General features: G+C 29.4%; 2 protein-coding genes across 2 annotated transcripts in view; both read left to right on the top strand.

The window, feature by feature from the left end:
* LOC136974299 (uncharacterized protein CG43867-like) overlaps positions 1–5357 on the top strand; it is a 68068-nt gene extending 62711 nt beyond the window's left edge. The window contains exons 25-30 of the mRNA XM_067269137.1: positions 54–195; positions 2387–2517; positions 2598–2727; positions 2903–2980; positions 4148–4300; positions 4392–5357. Coding sequence (XP_067125238.1) covers positions 54–195; positions 2387–2517; positions 2598–2727; positions 2903–2980; positions 4148–4300; positions 4392–4640 — 883 coding nt within the window. The 3' untranslated portion in view covers positions 4641–5357. The remainder of the gene's footprint in view (positions 1–53; positions 196–2386; positions 2518–2597; positions 2728–2902; positions 2981–4147; positions 4301–4391) is intronic.
* A 4919-nt stretch (positions 5358–10276) lies between these two features.
* On the top strand, positions 10277–16300 carry LOC136974297 (uncharacterized). Its single transcript, XM_067269135.1, has 3 exons — positions 10277–10579; positions 12092–13014; positions 15742–16300. Exons 1-2 carry the CDS (start codon positions 10450–10452, stop codon positions 12727–12729), a joined length of 768 nt encoding a protein of 255 aa, XP_067125236.1. The 5' UTR covers positions 10277–10449; the 3' UTR covers positions 12730–13014; positions 15742–16300.
* Positions 16301–16949: the final 649 nt, after the last annotated feature.

Raw genomic sequence — 16949 nt, 5'->3', positions numbered from 1 at the left:
ATTTATTAATTTAAAATGTTACGTTATTAATTATAATATTATTTTCGTGTTAGATTGTGTTTTCGCCAGCTTTTGAAGGCTGAAACGGATAAAGAACGATTATTAACAGTGTATACGCTAAATGAAGAAATTGTTCAAGGGAGATTTCCTCTAAGTAGAGAATTATCATTGGAACTTGCAGCACTCATGGCACAGGTTTTATATTTTTTTTATACATTTAACATATACAAGAACAGTGTTTTAAATTCAATAGAATAAGGAAACGTGTTTGTAAATGGTTTGATTCAGCATTTGTTGCCAGTCTTTAACAAACAAAAAAGCTTTGTTTTTATTTTAAAAAAAAATAATATTGACCTCATTTGATTAAAGTCACACATTACTGTATATGGTGATATATGCTTATAAAATTTTCAATGATATAATATATAAATGATTATGATTAATAAAAATTATTATGAAATAATAATAATCTTAATTGCTTAAAGCAATAACTAACTCATTTTTCATCATTAAAATATATTACATCTAGTCTCTAAAGAATTTATTTATGATACATTTAATTCAAAAAAAATTCACAAAGAAGTAAATTTGACCCTTTCATTTTCACATAAGTCTTAGTATTCACAGGGGACACCCCATGATATCAAAATTTGTAGATGCTCATGTCACACATAAAATGGCATAGTATCTGCATATAACCTGTGCATGTCCTGCCATATACTTTACATCAGTTATGAGCAAGCTTTTTCTAGATGAGAGCCACAAACATTTTTTCTCAGAGTTGCAGGCTTTAAACTTGTTCAGCACTAACATAGTCCTTAACTTCAAGTATACTAGGTACTAAAATAATATATACTGATAATATGCAAACTAGTAATATATTACATTGCCAAAGTCCCAGGAGCCACATATTAAGATCATAGGTCACATGTGGTTCAGAGGCTATGGATTGCTCATGACTACTGTAAATCATCTCTTAATTACTCATAATACATAATACAATGTAATTCCTATGTAAATAGTTGTTATACTGTATTGTTTAGGGAATGATGACAAGAGAAAAATTTATGCATACAGTACAAATGCAACTGTTTTAAGTACATGTCAGCATTGGCACTTTAACAACATTTTTTTTCTTTCTACACACAGATTTCTTTCACTAAAAGACTTGAAAGAGAGGTACATAGGATAAAACATAGAATACTTAAAGCACAGGTATCCCTTGATTAACGTGATTAATTAATCTCTCAATCTTATCACGTTAATCAAAATACGATATTTATGGTAAGTAAAGACAGCTGGTAAAGCCGCATAAATTAAAACTTTTGATGCATATATAAAGGGATTACTGCAATTAATTTCATGCGCTAATCAAATCCCACATTACCCAAAACTGTATTAAGCAAGGGATACCTGTACTATCAAATTCAAATTTTGCTATTTGGAATTTTCTGGCATTCTTTTTCATTTTCAAATATTTTTGACTTGTGATTTGTTGAATCTGTGAATACAAACTCATGGATATAGGGGCCATATTTAATTATTCACTTCTGAATAAATGAAATTGGTTTCGTAATTTTAATATATATATAACATATATATAAAATACCTTCTCATAAAAGTATACTGATATTTTAGGATTTAGGCAAACTGAACAATAATAATAATAAAGATTTTCTCTGATATAACATTCATTTTTTAGATATTATTAATTTTTTAATTAATATTCTGACAATGAATTTGATTAGAAAAATTTATTATATTTTAATTTTTTAGATAAAGAAAGCATTTATTTATTTATACTTAAAACCTACTTTAAATGCATTCAAGCCTGCAGATGAACTCATTTTTTGAATTTTTTGATAACTTTTGTAATTATGGAAATAACTTGTTTTTATTTTAATTGATTTATAATGGAAAAACTGATTACATTTACTTTTGTGTAGAGTGATGTTTTCTTTTCTGAAACAGTAGTAATTTAAATGTGTTATGGTTGAGATTAATCCTTCAGTTCTGTTTTTCATGCTATAGTGTATGATAGACAAAGTTGCATTGAATAATATTAATTTTGAATATTGAAAAGAAATTCTAATTGATTAATCATCTTAAGTAGTTAATTTAATTTTTAAAACAAAATTGTAATTTCTATTGATTTGTATTTCCCTTTCATCCTTTGTCTCTGTTTTATTTTTAAAAATTTATATAAATTTTTGTTAGTTTATACTAAAAATTACTTCTGATTTTCTTTAGAAACACATAATATCAATCCAAAGTATAACACAAAATATTTTTCTATTATATTTTGTAAAAGTGTTTGCAAGTTTCTACAGTATGTATTTGCAATTATTTTTTATTAAATAAAATTTTTTACATTCTATTATTTTAGATAGAATTTGGTGATTATTGTGGCGAAAAAGTTCGAGGAAGTGGTCTTCAACCAACTAGTCCTGAACAGTTACTGCAACAAGTCATTGAAAGGTTTTATCCCCACCGTTACAGAGATGCAATTGATGAAAAGTAAAACATGTTCTTTTTTTTTATTTGAATAAGTTAAAATGTTTAAGTATATATATATCTGATCTTTCTTCATTACACAGACAATTATCGGAAATCATTAAAGAAAAGTGGCTGTTATTAAAAGGAAGAAGTGTCTTAGATTGTGTCAGAATTTACCTCAACTGTGCTCGAAAATGGTCTTTCTGTGGTGCCAAACTATTTAGTGCCAAGGTATAGAAAAATATTAAACATTCATTTAATAAACTTTATATGAACATTTAATATTTTAATTGATCTTGTTAATGTATGTTATGTAAAATAAAATAATTAATGTAATTTAACTTTATCAATTAACAATATTTTGTAAAGATAAAAGTTGATGATCTTACTGAAAAACTTTTTGCAGATGAAATCAGGTGATCAAATTTCAGTTTGGTTAGCTGTAACTGAAGATAGCATAGCACTTCTTGATTACGTTACTATGGTGAGAAATATTTATTATTAAAGAAAATTAGTCAGTCAAATTTTAATACATAAAAATTATAATTTCTAGGGAAACTAACATGGAGATTATAAGAATTCTCATATGACTTCTAATGTAATTAATACCACCAAACAAAAATTAATTCTATGATATATAAACTTGGCAAACAACTAACTCAAATTATTCATAATTTTTTAAATGGAAAAAAACTTATTTTTGATGTTAAAAAGAAAAATATAAATTAAACACAGAAACCTAACTAATTTTATTTAAATATATATAAGGTCTTCCATGAATGCTACCATCATAAATTACTGTAATTATATTAAGTATTATCTGAGAAGTATGCATTATATACAGTCAATAAAATAACAGTTCAGGTTTCACATCCTGTCTATATTCAAACATCTTACCATCTACTACCTCTAGGCTGCACCATAAACAAAAAAGGCAACTCTACTCTACAATAGAGAAATACTTTGTGTTCTGCAGTTCACAAAGTCAGAATCATTTGTCACTGCAGCAGCTGTGCAATCATTGTGGAAGGAGTGACAAAAGTTATGGTGTAATGAGTGTAGAAAGTTTGAGTATCACTCAGATGTGTGCCATGTGACAGAAGGCACACACATTCAGAAATTGTAATGGGCAAATGTGAAACTTGGATGGTTTTCCAATGTTTAATGTACTGTACATTACAATGTTCTTGGATAATAATTAACATAATTGGAATAATTTAAAATGGTAACACTTTTTGAAGACGTGTGTGTGTGTGTGTGGTATATATATATAATCTGTGTTAATTTTATTTAAACTCAATTATATATGTAGTTTTTAATATATTTATATAAATTTTTTTAATAATAAAAATTTGGGTCAATTCACATATTATTAAGTTGTTCAAAGATTATGAATCCAAAGCATCACAATACTCAGATATTTTGAGGTTTATAATTTTTCATTTATATGTATTGATTTATCATCAAAAATCAATACATTTTGTAATATTTTATTGGTAACTTATTGATATCTGTTAAAAGGAAACCAAAAATAATAATAATGATGAAATCTTTGTAATTTATACAGAAATTCAGATTAATTTTTAATATTTTATAATATAATTTTATATAATAATTTAATCTATAATGTAAGTTTAAATTAATATTTTAGCAAGTGATTGCTCGTTATCCTTATTCCGGTGTCATCACTTTTGGCGGTTGTCGTGATGATTTTATGCTGGTTGTATGCCCTCCGGAAATGGATTGTGGAACTCGTGAAAGTCATGTAACTCAAAGGCTACTATTTGCTATGTCTAAGCCCAAAGTAAGTTAAAAAAATATTTTTTATATGCGAATTAATAATAATAAATACCTTTTTATAACTTAAAAAATAAATTTTAAAAACCTTTTTCCAGATTTTAGAGATAACATTATTAGTGGCAGATTATATGAATGCTATGGGAAGAACTCCTGTTGTACCACCTTCACCTCAAGCTAGTACTCTTACTAGGCTAGAGAAAATAAAATCTAAAATCAGAGCTACTACCGGAACTACGAGTAGCATTACGGGAAGTATTATGGCATCCTGCGTCGCCGGAATCGAGATCGACGGCAAGACACTGCCAGAAAAAAAGAAGTGCGGAGGAGGTAGCGAATCTACGTGACCCCAACAGGTGCCAATATGATTAACGTATAAATTCTGTGTAAATGCTGTACAATTCGCAGCCAAGCAGAAAGACTAATCAACTTTATAGAATCGTGAAGTTATAACATTTAGTGTTTGTCTTCTTTTTCATTTCAATCTGTTTTTGTTCTTGATTATATTTATTAAAACACATTTTCAAAGATGACATTTCGAGGAGAAGAAGAAGAGTGTAAAAGTTAGTTGGACTCTTGTATATCAATATTTGTATACTTATGTATATATATACACCTAGTAGGCTCTGCCATTTGAGATACGAAGTGAATATTGCTCCGAGTTCTGCTTTTTATTTTAATTTTGAAAAAGTTCCTACATTGATGAATAGAAAATTTTTTCTTTTAAAATTAATTAATACACTTTGTCATTTACCAAATTTTGTACATTTGGGATACGGCAGAACTCAAAACAATAGAAAAAAGTTAAAGATATTTTTTGTTTTATAGAGTTAGTCGGCATAACTTAATTTTTTTTATTTTAATTATTTTTTTAATTAAATTCGAAAAAACATCCCTTCTTTCACTTTTTTTATTCTTTCCTATATCTGCTGTAAATAAGCCAATGTCATAACTTTTTTCCTGTTACATCCTCCCCTTTATACCTGACTGTACTTAATTGTGTAGTAAAGAAAGAAAGGGCTCAAACTTTCTTGATTTTGTAATAAAGCTGATTTGAGATATAATTGAGTCAGAATTCTTTCTTTCTTCACTAATTCCTGCTCCAAATGATCTTTCCCGCTGTCAAATAATTAGTAAGTTCTAATCCGTCCGACAGGAGTAATTAAATTTGCGGAACTGAATAACCTATAAAATTATCTAACATTTAACGGTAGCAAATTATTTTAAAGACACGTTGCAGAATTTTACCCCCATTTAATCAGACTCTAATCAGAGCTCTGTTAAATGTCAAACAGAATCTTAAGAGCTCGTTCAACAAACTGATAAAATTTGTAAAGGGTCACACACACAGAAAATAAAATGAAGTATTAAATAATCATCCTTTGTCTGCCAAAAGATAAATTACAGAAATAAAACTAATATTATTATTTCGTCCGTAAAATCTAAGTTTTAAAATATTGATAATACTATTTACTATTTAAATTTAATTAATACTAAATTAAGAAACATTGGCTTAATCATAAAATATTGGATTTATTATTTGCCTACTTAAAAAAGTTTAAAATGAAGTTTTCAACGGTTATATTTTATCACACTCCATTAATTAATTATTAAAATTTAATTAAATAATCCAAAAATTTACAGAATTATATACATAGATACATACATACAGGTAGACAAACATATTGATCTAAATTCATAAATTACTAAAACTAACAAGCAGATAAATTTTAATGAATTTTAAAAATTAATATAAATTTTTAATGAAATAATTTTTATTTTTTTCTTTTCTAAAGAAGAAATTTAATAATTTATTACTTTTATACAATTTAATTCAATTTAGAAGTTTTATTATTAATTATATTTAAGAAAAAAAATAAAGGAAATAAAATTATTACCATTTGATTTCGAAAAAATAAAATTTCCTCCGATAAAAACGGCTAAAAATGTTAGAAATCCAATTAAATATATTTTTAAATCCAATTAAACTTGATTAGTTTCCATTTTACGATCGGCAACTAATTAACAAAATGGCAATTAAACTCGTTTCTTTTAATAGTGTTTGATTTTTAATTAAAATCGAAATCGATAGACAAATTAATTGAACACAATGAATAGTTTTAATTGCTGTTAAATTCCTAATTAATTCATATCAATTGCACAATTAATAGCCTTTAAACACGTAATTAATTGTAATTTATTAAATGATAATTATAATCCGACAAAATAAATCCGCGTATTAATTTTAGAAATAACTTTTATCATCATCATCCTTACTTGATAAGGAACACATGCGTATAAGTAACATCCTGTTCGTAAATAAGACATTTGGTATCAATTTAATGATGATTAAGATTGTTTCCAACTTGGCCTTAGTCGAGTAAATATAGCAAAAACGATCGATTTTACGCTCAAAAATAATAATAATTTTCCAATCAAAACGATTTTAATGCTAAAAGCATTCCCGTTCTAAAAATGTTACTTAATTGAGCTTCTTAGTGACGAAACGGGAAGCTAAATACGCGTTAATTAACATTAGCTTGACGTCATTAAGCAATTAGTGACGTAGTCGCGACGATAAATAAGTTGGCCCCTTAACCGATTTTTTTTTATTGTATTCATTTTTATTCTTCCTCGTTGATTGTTATATCAATAATCTTACCAGAAACTTGGTGGAATTTTTGATACGAAGCGGAGTAAAGAAAGTTTCAAGATCAGAAGGAAAAAAAATGGCAGAATTAATTTTGTTTGGTAGCAGTGACGTCACCGTGACGATTAGCGCGTCACGTGACTTAAATCACAAATCTAAACTGTTTTTTTAAGCGCGGGATTGAGAATTCGAATATTGGTAATTAAATAAACATAATTATTTTCGATGCGGGAAGATATTTCGGGTTATTTTTGAAAAAAATAAAGATAAAAAGAAAAATTTACTAGCCAAGCATTTATCTTTCGGGATATTTTTAAACGTTATAGATGACAGTTATGTTAAAAATCTTTAAAAAAAAAAAAAAAGTTCTCGCCGTGACGTCACGGGAAATGACCGGCCGAACGTAATTAAATTTGAATACTTTAGCGGTTTTTAATTATCCATTTTAATTATAATAATTCTTCTTAATTGTAATTAGCGCTTGAATCCCATTGGTCGAATTCGAAAGAAATTGCCGGCCGCAGCCAATGACCATATATGGCACTTCTTTAGGGATTCTGGTGGCTTGATTGTGATAAATTTATGAGAGAATATCGTCTCTTATTCTTGTAAAGCAGTAAAATTGTCATTCCTTAATGGCCATCGGGAAGAATACTCAATAAAGTAATGGAAAGATAAGAAAAATATTTTAACTCCCCCTATCGAATATAAAGCAAATTACCAAAAAAAAAAAAAAAGACTAATAATAATTTTTAAAAATAAAAAATAAAATAAATTATAATTTAATTAATAATATTAATATACTGCTTTAGTTAAAAAGTAATAGTAGTAACGTAAATAAAATAAAACTCAACCGTAATTAAAATAAATTTATATATATATATATATTTTTTTTATTTTTTGCTTTTCTTAAATTAACGATTTTTTATTTTATTATTTTATTTATTATTTTTTTTATTTAAGTTTTTAAATCTGGAAAATGCTTACGTGATGTTGCTTAGCAACCTGGCTCGCGACCAAACTTCCTTCAAAAAATCGCTAGACGGTATTACCGGATTCTTGGTTAGAAGGAGAAGGTTTCTATCTTATCTTCTTTGGGATTTTGGGGAAGAAGATCGATGTATTGCTAGACTTGATGACTTTTTCCGTCAAAGAAAACTAACCAGTTATTTGTTGTATAACAGGATATTTCCACCCCCTTTTAAAATAAAATCACAATAATAATAATAATAATAAACAAAAATGGAGTCTTGTCATAAACACTTCATTTTAATAAATGAACGGGGCTTTTAAAACAGAATAATTTAATTAGGAAAAGTAATTTAATCATCTTTTATTCATTTATCTTCAGATTTCCTAGTTGAATTATCATGCAGAAAGAATAAAAGGAGCGAATATGACGATAACGATCTTTGAATAATAAAACTGAATTTAGCTTATTGAGACTTTATAAGTTAATTAATTGATAATAAAATTAACTGAAATCCATTTATTTATTTATTTACTGCATGCATTTTTAAAGATTCGAAACTAATGAAAAATATTTATTATTATTTTTTTTAACGATTTAAAATTACATTCTTGAATTTATTAAACTTTTTCGTCTTATAAATTTAAATTACTTTCGAAATTTTAGAGATTAAAAAATATATATATAATAATAATAATAATAATAATAATAATAATAATAATAAAACTTTTTTTAATAAAAAAATTTACCACCAGATGGGAGGATGTAATTAAAGTCTGAGGTATGAAATTAAAAATGTTTTTCCAATTTAATTAAAATGATGTCGAATTTAATTATTATTGTCGCTTAATGAAGTGTTTTATCAATTAATTAAATTTAAAATTTTTACTTATTCATTATCAACAAAGCATTTCATATTTTCCCGTATGTATTATGTATAAACACTAATTGTGCTTTTCGTGTTTAGGATTTTTAATACGAATGTCTTTGAATTTTATTGAAAACTTAAAAATTTACATGCAAATTTCATTAAAAAGCAAATAAAAATATAATTATTTAAGATCACAAGCCATTCGAATGTAAACACGATTGCAGATAACGGGAATTTTATTTACTTAAAAAGAAGCTCTACGATTGGCTAATGGGAATTTAAAATTTTAAATTTAAATTCGAATCGGCAAATCGGGGTATTAAGAATTCTGCAATCGACCAATTACTCGATTGGAATTTAGAAATTCAAAGTTTTAAATTCTCAATCAACCAATTAGCGAATTTAAAAACTTTTTCCTTTTTTAATATATATAAATGTAGTTATATATATATGTATATATATTTTTTATTTAGTAGGATACTTAAAAGTCAAAGAACTAGGAAAGTTTATGAAATCTAATTAAATAGGACATAAAATATTTATAGAAGTGATTTGACGCCGCATTAAAATACATAAAACGAAATAGTTCGTGATGTCCACATCTGATGAAGTTTATCAGTATAATAGATTTTTAGCGAGAGACAGAAAGAGAGGGAGAGAGAGAGAGAGAAGATAATAAATTATTTACCACGCCATTCTGCATAAAGAATATTTTAGAAAAGCAATCGATTGATACGGTTATTGTTAAGGGGACCCGTAATTTTTTTTTCTATTTAAAAAGGTGACCAATTTGGCCGGTTGCAAAAATAAAAAATATTGTCGTGAAGCTATCGTGTTATGTCGGGCGGAGCAACGTTTGTAACACAATAAGTCACACGAAAATTATCATTTAATAACAGTCCGTAGGTATTTACGGGTGCACGAAGAGATGTAAATTCCATAAGTGTTGCAGCACACTCCCACGACCTATCGACTGTTGTCACAACAGAGCGACCATTGCCGACGATGCAGACCCAACAACCGTTAAGTTGAAATAATAAAAATAAAAAAAGTGAGCAGCTGTCGTAGACGATAATGCTCTCTCTTTCTCTTTCTCACCTGTTGTAGTGATAACTGGCGATGGCTGCATAAATCCGACGCGACTGGTCGATCAGCTGAGGGCTCGGCGGCCAAGACAGGTGGTGCTTGTCATCCCCGCCAAGGTCGTGCGAAAATGCGAAACCGACCCCCCTGGTCGTTACACCCGTGATATACAAGAATCGAAAGAGCGTTTCCAGTACTTCTTCACCGTTTCGGACGTTATAAACGAGTCGCCGACCCTTACAAGCGGGTCAACAACCCGCGCCGGCGCGGCGCGCCGCCGAAGACAAATAAATAAATAAAAAAGTTAAAAAAAGAAAAAAATCCGCTGCGCGTCGCTCTTCGCTCTTACGTAAAGATGCCACGTAACAATCCAATCGGGCGAATTCCTATCGATATCAGTTAATTAGTTGGCGTTTCGACCACTAGGGGCGCTACTCGATCCAGCTGCTCGTCGTCCAAGGCCGCTTATGCGGTAACGCCGGTACACAGTCAGTGGTTGGAGACGGGACCGTGTCGTTCCGTTCCGCGCGCTCTTACTGTCACTATGGAAGTTGACCAGGTGTGGTGATCATCCGGGACACTATGACCCTAGTGCTAACGGCCAATTTCGGCAAGGCGTCGACCGTGGGATGCATCTACGATGAAGAAACCATGGATTTAGAGAATGCGATCGTCTCCAACGACAACTGGTTGCAAAAGGATAACATCGCAGGTGAGAGGTCATTTAATTATTTTCGATCGTAGCCAGGATCTTCAATTTTCTCTTTTCTTTCTTACATTTTTTTGGTTGCAAGAAAAAAAGAAAAGGATCCTGTTATGGCTCCCTCTTACACATATTATCCGAACTAGATTGAACGTCTGCTTTGAGCCGTTTTGAGAGCGATGCCGAAAATAGTATGGTTCCTTGACCCCGTTAGAAAGATACACGGTGACACAAACCGATACTCGGCTTGTATATCTCTCTCGAACGAAATTTTTTTTGGACCCAGTTGCGTTAAATTTCATGTTTATCATCCGCAGGGAAAAAATTTGTTTGTCAATTTACCCTTCCGCTATTTTTTTTTAAACAAATTGTAATTAAACGGGAAGATTTTTGGCATTCTTAAAAACCATTTGATTGGTATCGATCGATTAACTGGGAATCAATTATGATAAAATTAAGTGGTTTATTTATCACAGATTCTGGTACTCTTGAAAGAAAGAGTTTTGACCTAAGAGGAAATGGAGGCAATTCATTCTGCAACACGATGGTCCAGATCTAGGGCACGGAAATAACCTCCTAATAGGACATAAACATTTGTCACGACGTATTGTGTTCCTAATAAATATTTCTCGCGTTACATATTTGATACGCTACACTTAAATATATATATATGTATATATATATTACTGGGTAAGGAAAGCGATAAATTATTCACTACCTCTACTGTTACCATAAACAATTCTTTTCGGAATGGACGTTTATAGATCGGGTTCAGATGAGAGTTGCGGATATCCTGGGCCCACAATTTCCGTTCGTTCCTCTTTGCTGAATTTTTGGACACCTGCTCTTTACATTCCCTAACACAGAATCGAATGTATCACGAATTCCGACGTGTATCAATCAATTTTAATATTGAAAGTTGGCCGGAAAAATTCAATTTCATTGATGCAACCCAAGCGATTTTTTTTGGTGTTTTTTTTCTTTAAGTTGCTTTTTCTGGATTGTAAAAAAATACACAAATGTATGATAGACTTTCTCTATCCACTCATAAATCGATATGTAAGGCAATAATGCGATTTTTGGGTATATATATATATATTGTGAATTTCTTTTTTTTTAAATTGATTTTTCTTTTCCAATTTTCTATTTTTAACGCATTACGGATCTTTCTTTCTGTCTTTTGGAACGTTGCCTAAAGTATTCCTTAGTAGAATGTAGTAAATTAAATGGAATTTTGTCGCAACATAATTCCGAAGGTGTTGATTCTGTATAAGCAAAGTTGTTTTCTTTCTAAACTCTGCCAAGATGGATTTTTTTTAATGCGTTTTTTTATATCCCTCTTAGCATTCGATTCGTCTTAATCTTAGAAAATGAGTGAGCGATACAGGTGGACCGGGTTTCTATTTCGATCCACCGGGAAGTTAGCCATTCCTTACATACTTTAGGCTATAGAATTAATTTATTTTTTATTGTGGATGGTGCAATTTTGATTTCTAATTGCTCGTTTTATGCACGTTGCAGGGCAGCAATGCGTCGGAAACGGAACCAAGAGGAAACAGTGCGAAGAGTTGGACACAGAAGAATCTAAGAGAATTAAACTAGAAGAGAATGAATCTCTTCCTAGAAGGAGAGTACCATTGCTATGGAGTCCACGAATGAAGTGGAAGGACGAGAGACGAAAAGTATTAAAAATGTCAGTGAATAAATTAAGAAGAATCGACGATCCGGAAGCATACTTAAGACGTTCCGTTCTTATAAATAACACAGTTAGAAAACTTCAAATGGAGATACGTCAGGAGCGCAATAACCAGAATGCAATCATGCTCAAATCGAAAAACTGGGGTTTCGATCCTCAGCTACCCGATGACGAATATCCAAAAAATTCCAATCGTAATTTAGATAGCAACAAAGAGGATGTTTCGTGCGACGAGATATTCGGTGTACACGAAGAATTTTTGAGAATTAACCTACCAGATAGATGCCCCCTGACACCCGAAAGATCGAAAGGGAACAGGAACAGGTCCAGGAATCCCAGTGGAAGTAGTCAGTGTGCCACACAGTATAGGACCGTAAAGGACTTTTTAGTGAATGATTCCCATCAAGGAAACCATTTCGATAACGTTGTGTACCATAGCTTGTTGGCATCTTTAGAATCGTGACGTCTCTCGACGACGATCGTGTGTGAGTGCGTGAATGTGATACTGTATGGATTGTATTATTAATGACGATAATGATGATGACGATCTCACGATCGAGAAACAAAACAAAAAAAATACACAAATCAGATTTTTCTGATTTATATAATATACAATTTTTTTTTTTTCTGTTGTGTGTGAATTAAAAAAAGCAATATAAGGAAGTTCAGTGTTGATGACCCACATTGATATATAAACCACACGACACGTTTGGATGATTTTCTTAACATTGTTGGAATGCCTATTGAGGTAACGAATAGGCCTTAAATCCTTTCTAATTTGATTTATTTATTTCGTTTTAATTTTTTAGGCAAACTAAAAAAAATCAATCTCGACCGCTTTACTTAAAAAATTATAAATTCGCTGTCGTTTGGATATGTTTATAAACATTCTAAACAACGTTTGGCTTACTTATTTATGTATATATCTATATATTCAGTTGGAAAGGATGGCTATACAGAAAGTAGTTCGTCCGGTACTTTGCCATATTTTAAACGACCTGACCTCGCTATTACGTGAGTCAGCCATTAGCCTGTAGCCTTCAACTGTTTTTTCTCTCTCTTTCTCTCCTTTTTCTAAAATAAAATAACTTAAAAATTCACAAAATATGCGCCAAAATAGTTAATTTATTAATTAAAACGTGAATGAAACTCTTATGTCTTCGGAAAAATAGCCATTTTCTACTTAGTTACAAGGCTACGTACGTTAAGTGAAAAGTACAATATTTGTATACTTTAATTTATACACACGTCTCCGGTGCACTCCATGGCCTGACCTAACCAGCCTAGGTCACGTGATAGGCGGGTAAAAACCGGATTTTTAGATTCGGTAGCAATTGACGGGAACGGCTATAGCCCGGTGCAGATATGATAAGTTGTACACCTGCCCTTTAGGAGAAAGGGTGTGTTTAGGAAAAATATTTAAACAATTAACAAATGAAGGGAAAAAATGGGCAAAAAAAGGTAGAAATTAAAAAAATAATAATAATCAACTAAAAATTAAAACTTGTTGCACGTTTACTCCCCTCGAAGCAGCTGTTCGTAATAAAATGATCATTTTCAAAATCCACGTGTCACAGGTTAAAAAAAAACAAGCGCATGCACGTAAAATTTCGAACGTTTTCCTATAAAAAATAATTTATTCAAAGCTTAGACGTGTTTAAAATAAGTGAATATAGAAGTTTTATAAGTTTATGCTTACAGAAATTAATATTTTTATAAATATAAGCAATTGAATAGTGGACGAAACCGGAGGTCGACGTACCGGGATATAGTTTTAATTTTATTTATTTTTTTTTATATTTATATATATTTTTTTGCTCGTTCATTCATTTGACCTGAATATCTGTGTACACGCACAGAACGAAAAATTAGATTTTTGCCCCACAGTAACGACGTTCGTGAAAGTATTTTAAAATTATTTATAAAGAAAGATTAAAACAATATAAAGAAATTTTAAAAATTATTAAATTTTTAATAGATTTGGCACAATATTCGGACCAATAATCACAATCGGAAAACAGAAAAAAATTGTTTAAAATCTTTTGAGAAAATTTAATAACAATAATAACAGTAATATTAAGAAGAGAATATTGATCTTTAAAAGTTGTTTAAGTCGTCGTAAGAAAAAAAAAATCAATTTTCTCAAGAATAGAGATGAGAAAACAATAAAAAAGAATTTTTAAAATGCTATTTTTAGTCGATAGAGAAATTGTTTTTTCATTGTTTAAATGTTGCAACTACCAATTTAAAAAATATAAAGTCTTTTTTTCTTTCCTTTGTTACTAGAAATATATTAAAAAATCTGTTTATTTTATATTAAATACGCCCTTTTTAAAGTGTTTTCCCACCATAAGTGAATTTATTTTCATTCCTTTTACTAAAATAAAACAATTTTGAAAGTTTTCAAAACTCTAACTACCAATTTTTTTGTAAGTAGATAACCCATTCAGAAAGAAATCGAACCGTTTAACTGGTTCAAAAAATCACCTGCACAACTGGAACAAAACGTAATAAAAAATTAATTATTATTAATTTTTATTTTATTTTATGAATAAAATAAACGTTTATTTTATAAATAAAATAAACGTGCTTTAATATACATAAAATAATAGTTAAATTAATTGATACATCAGCAAAATTTCAAAATAATTTGAAACGATGTTTCAGCAAAATTTTCTTGTGAAATGAATCGTTTCAAAGTGGAAAATTGTGTAATATTTACGTATAATATTTTTAATAGGTTATTTTATATATATTTATTAACTGTACGTCAGAAAAATATTGTGTATCTGATGACTTAAAACCCACTTACGAAGGGATAAGTAGGTAGACAGAGAATTAGGTCTTGTAACTTCGGGCTACAATATCAAGGACGAAGGCTATGCGATTTTCCCACTCCAGACGAATATATATATATACTTTAAAATATATATTATTTATAATATACAATAAAGAAACTTTAATTATAAAACTATTTAACATTCCAGACTTAATACCATTTAAAAAATTTTCATCAACTCCTATATATGTCTGGATACTTGAATGATAGCAGCTGTCCTCTTCTATACTACTTACACCTGCCAGGCAGACATTTTATTGTTGATGGCAGATGTTGCATTTCACACATTTCAAAATTTTCTCAGATCAACATTGGTTAGATTGAAAGTTAAAAATAAATAATATTTAAAAAATATATATATATAATTAAAATTCTTAAAATATATTTTTTAATAATTAATCAGATTTATAAAACCTACCAAAGATAAGAGAATTACATAAATGAATTACAGGAAGAAAGAAATGAATAAAGCTATATTTATTTTTTAAAGTATTTAAAAAAATCAATTTTATTTATAAATATAAATATTTAAAACGTTAAAATATTCTTTTAAGTGTAGCAAAATGGTTAATTTTAATTGTTTGGAATGCAAATAAATTGTTATATTATTACGTTTCTTTAATGTTTATTATATAGATGATGGCACGTGCCGTTAAAAGTCACTTCAAATATGACGATATATATAACCAGAGGGATGTCGTTCAAGGTCGGACTGAAGCACCCAGACTTCTACAGCCTCCAGGGTGACGTTTAGCATATATAGCAATTGATCATCAAGGTCACGTGATTAGTTATTTTGTAATATTAAACACGTAAGAACAATACATTTACGAGTTAAAACGATAGCAAAGTATCCATAATTAATATTTAATTAAAAAAAGGCATTAAATGTAATCCTCGAAACACACCTTTTCTCTCTGGTTAATTATCAATGTTTTTTTCCTGGATTTTCTTGCATTTTTTTATGGCCAATTTGGTGTAATAACTATTTATAATAGCAAATTGCAAGGTTATTTAACTTATACAGGAGTTTACCTCGTTCCGATCACGTGACTGCAAGGTCGTCTGGGATATAATCTCATTTCCTAGTCTGTGTGTATCCTCCTTCGATTGAATGGCCATAAACAGGATGGTTTTATGTAATTGAAGATGTATTTAATATGCTTAAATATGAATAAAATTATTTGTTTTTTCATTACAGTTATTATTATTATTATTGTTTACTTTTTTTTATCACTTTAAATTGCCGAACAAAGAAATCGAAGTTCGTCCATCAATAGGAGTCATTAAGTGGATAGCTCAGTGAGTAGTTGCGTGATGTGAATCCATCCCATCCACTAGAAAATGGGAATTTGGTCGTGAACTCGACTTTTTTTTTATGTTAGAATTTTCTTATTTTTTCTATCCAAGCGTGATGGTTTGTGTTCTGGTGCCTGAAATTGTCTTCCAAAACTTTTATCTGATTATATATATATGCATATATACATATATCACGATTTTTTAAAATATAATTATAGCTTGATTTAAATATAAAACTACTTAATTTATTATTAAAAATCTAGTTAAAATATTATAAAAAAATTCTTCCAAATAATGTTATAATTTTTGTTTATAATCGGTGTTTGACCTAGAATAGCGATAAACTTCACCCGACTAACAAAGAAGTAACAGAGACTCCCTACCACTTATCAGTAACTTCGTAGGAACACGTGTTCTGTGACACGTGTGTAGCTCGTGCTAGAAAACGAATCGTGATTGTGCAGATGTTCTTTCAATTGAAATTGATTAAAAATTGTTATGTACCAATATGTGTCGATTTCATTTATTTTTAATTCCTTTATTTA

Source organism: Centruroides vittatus, unplaced genomic scaffold (genome assembly GCF_030686945.1).
Source record: "Centruroides vittatus isolate TY-2023 unplaced genomic scaffold, ASM3068694v2 contig_347, whole genome shotgun sequence".
In the NCBI taxonomy this organism is placed as follows: Eukaryota; Metazoa; Arthropoda; class Arachnida; order Scorpiones; family Buthidae; genus Centruroides; species Centruroides vittatus.
The sequence above is the reverse complement of the archived record's forward strand: the minus strand, read 5'-3'. Positions and strand labels throughout refer to the sequence as shown.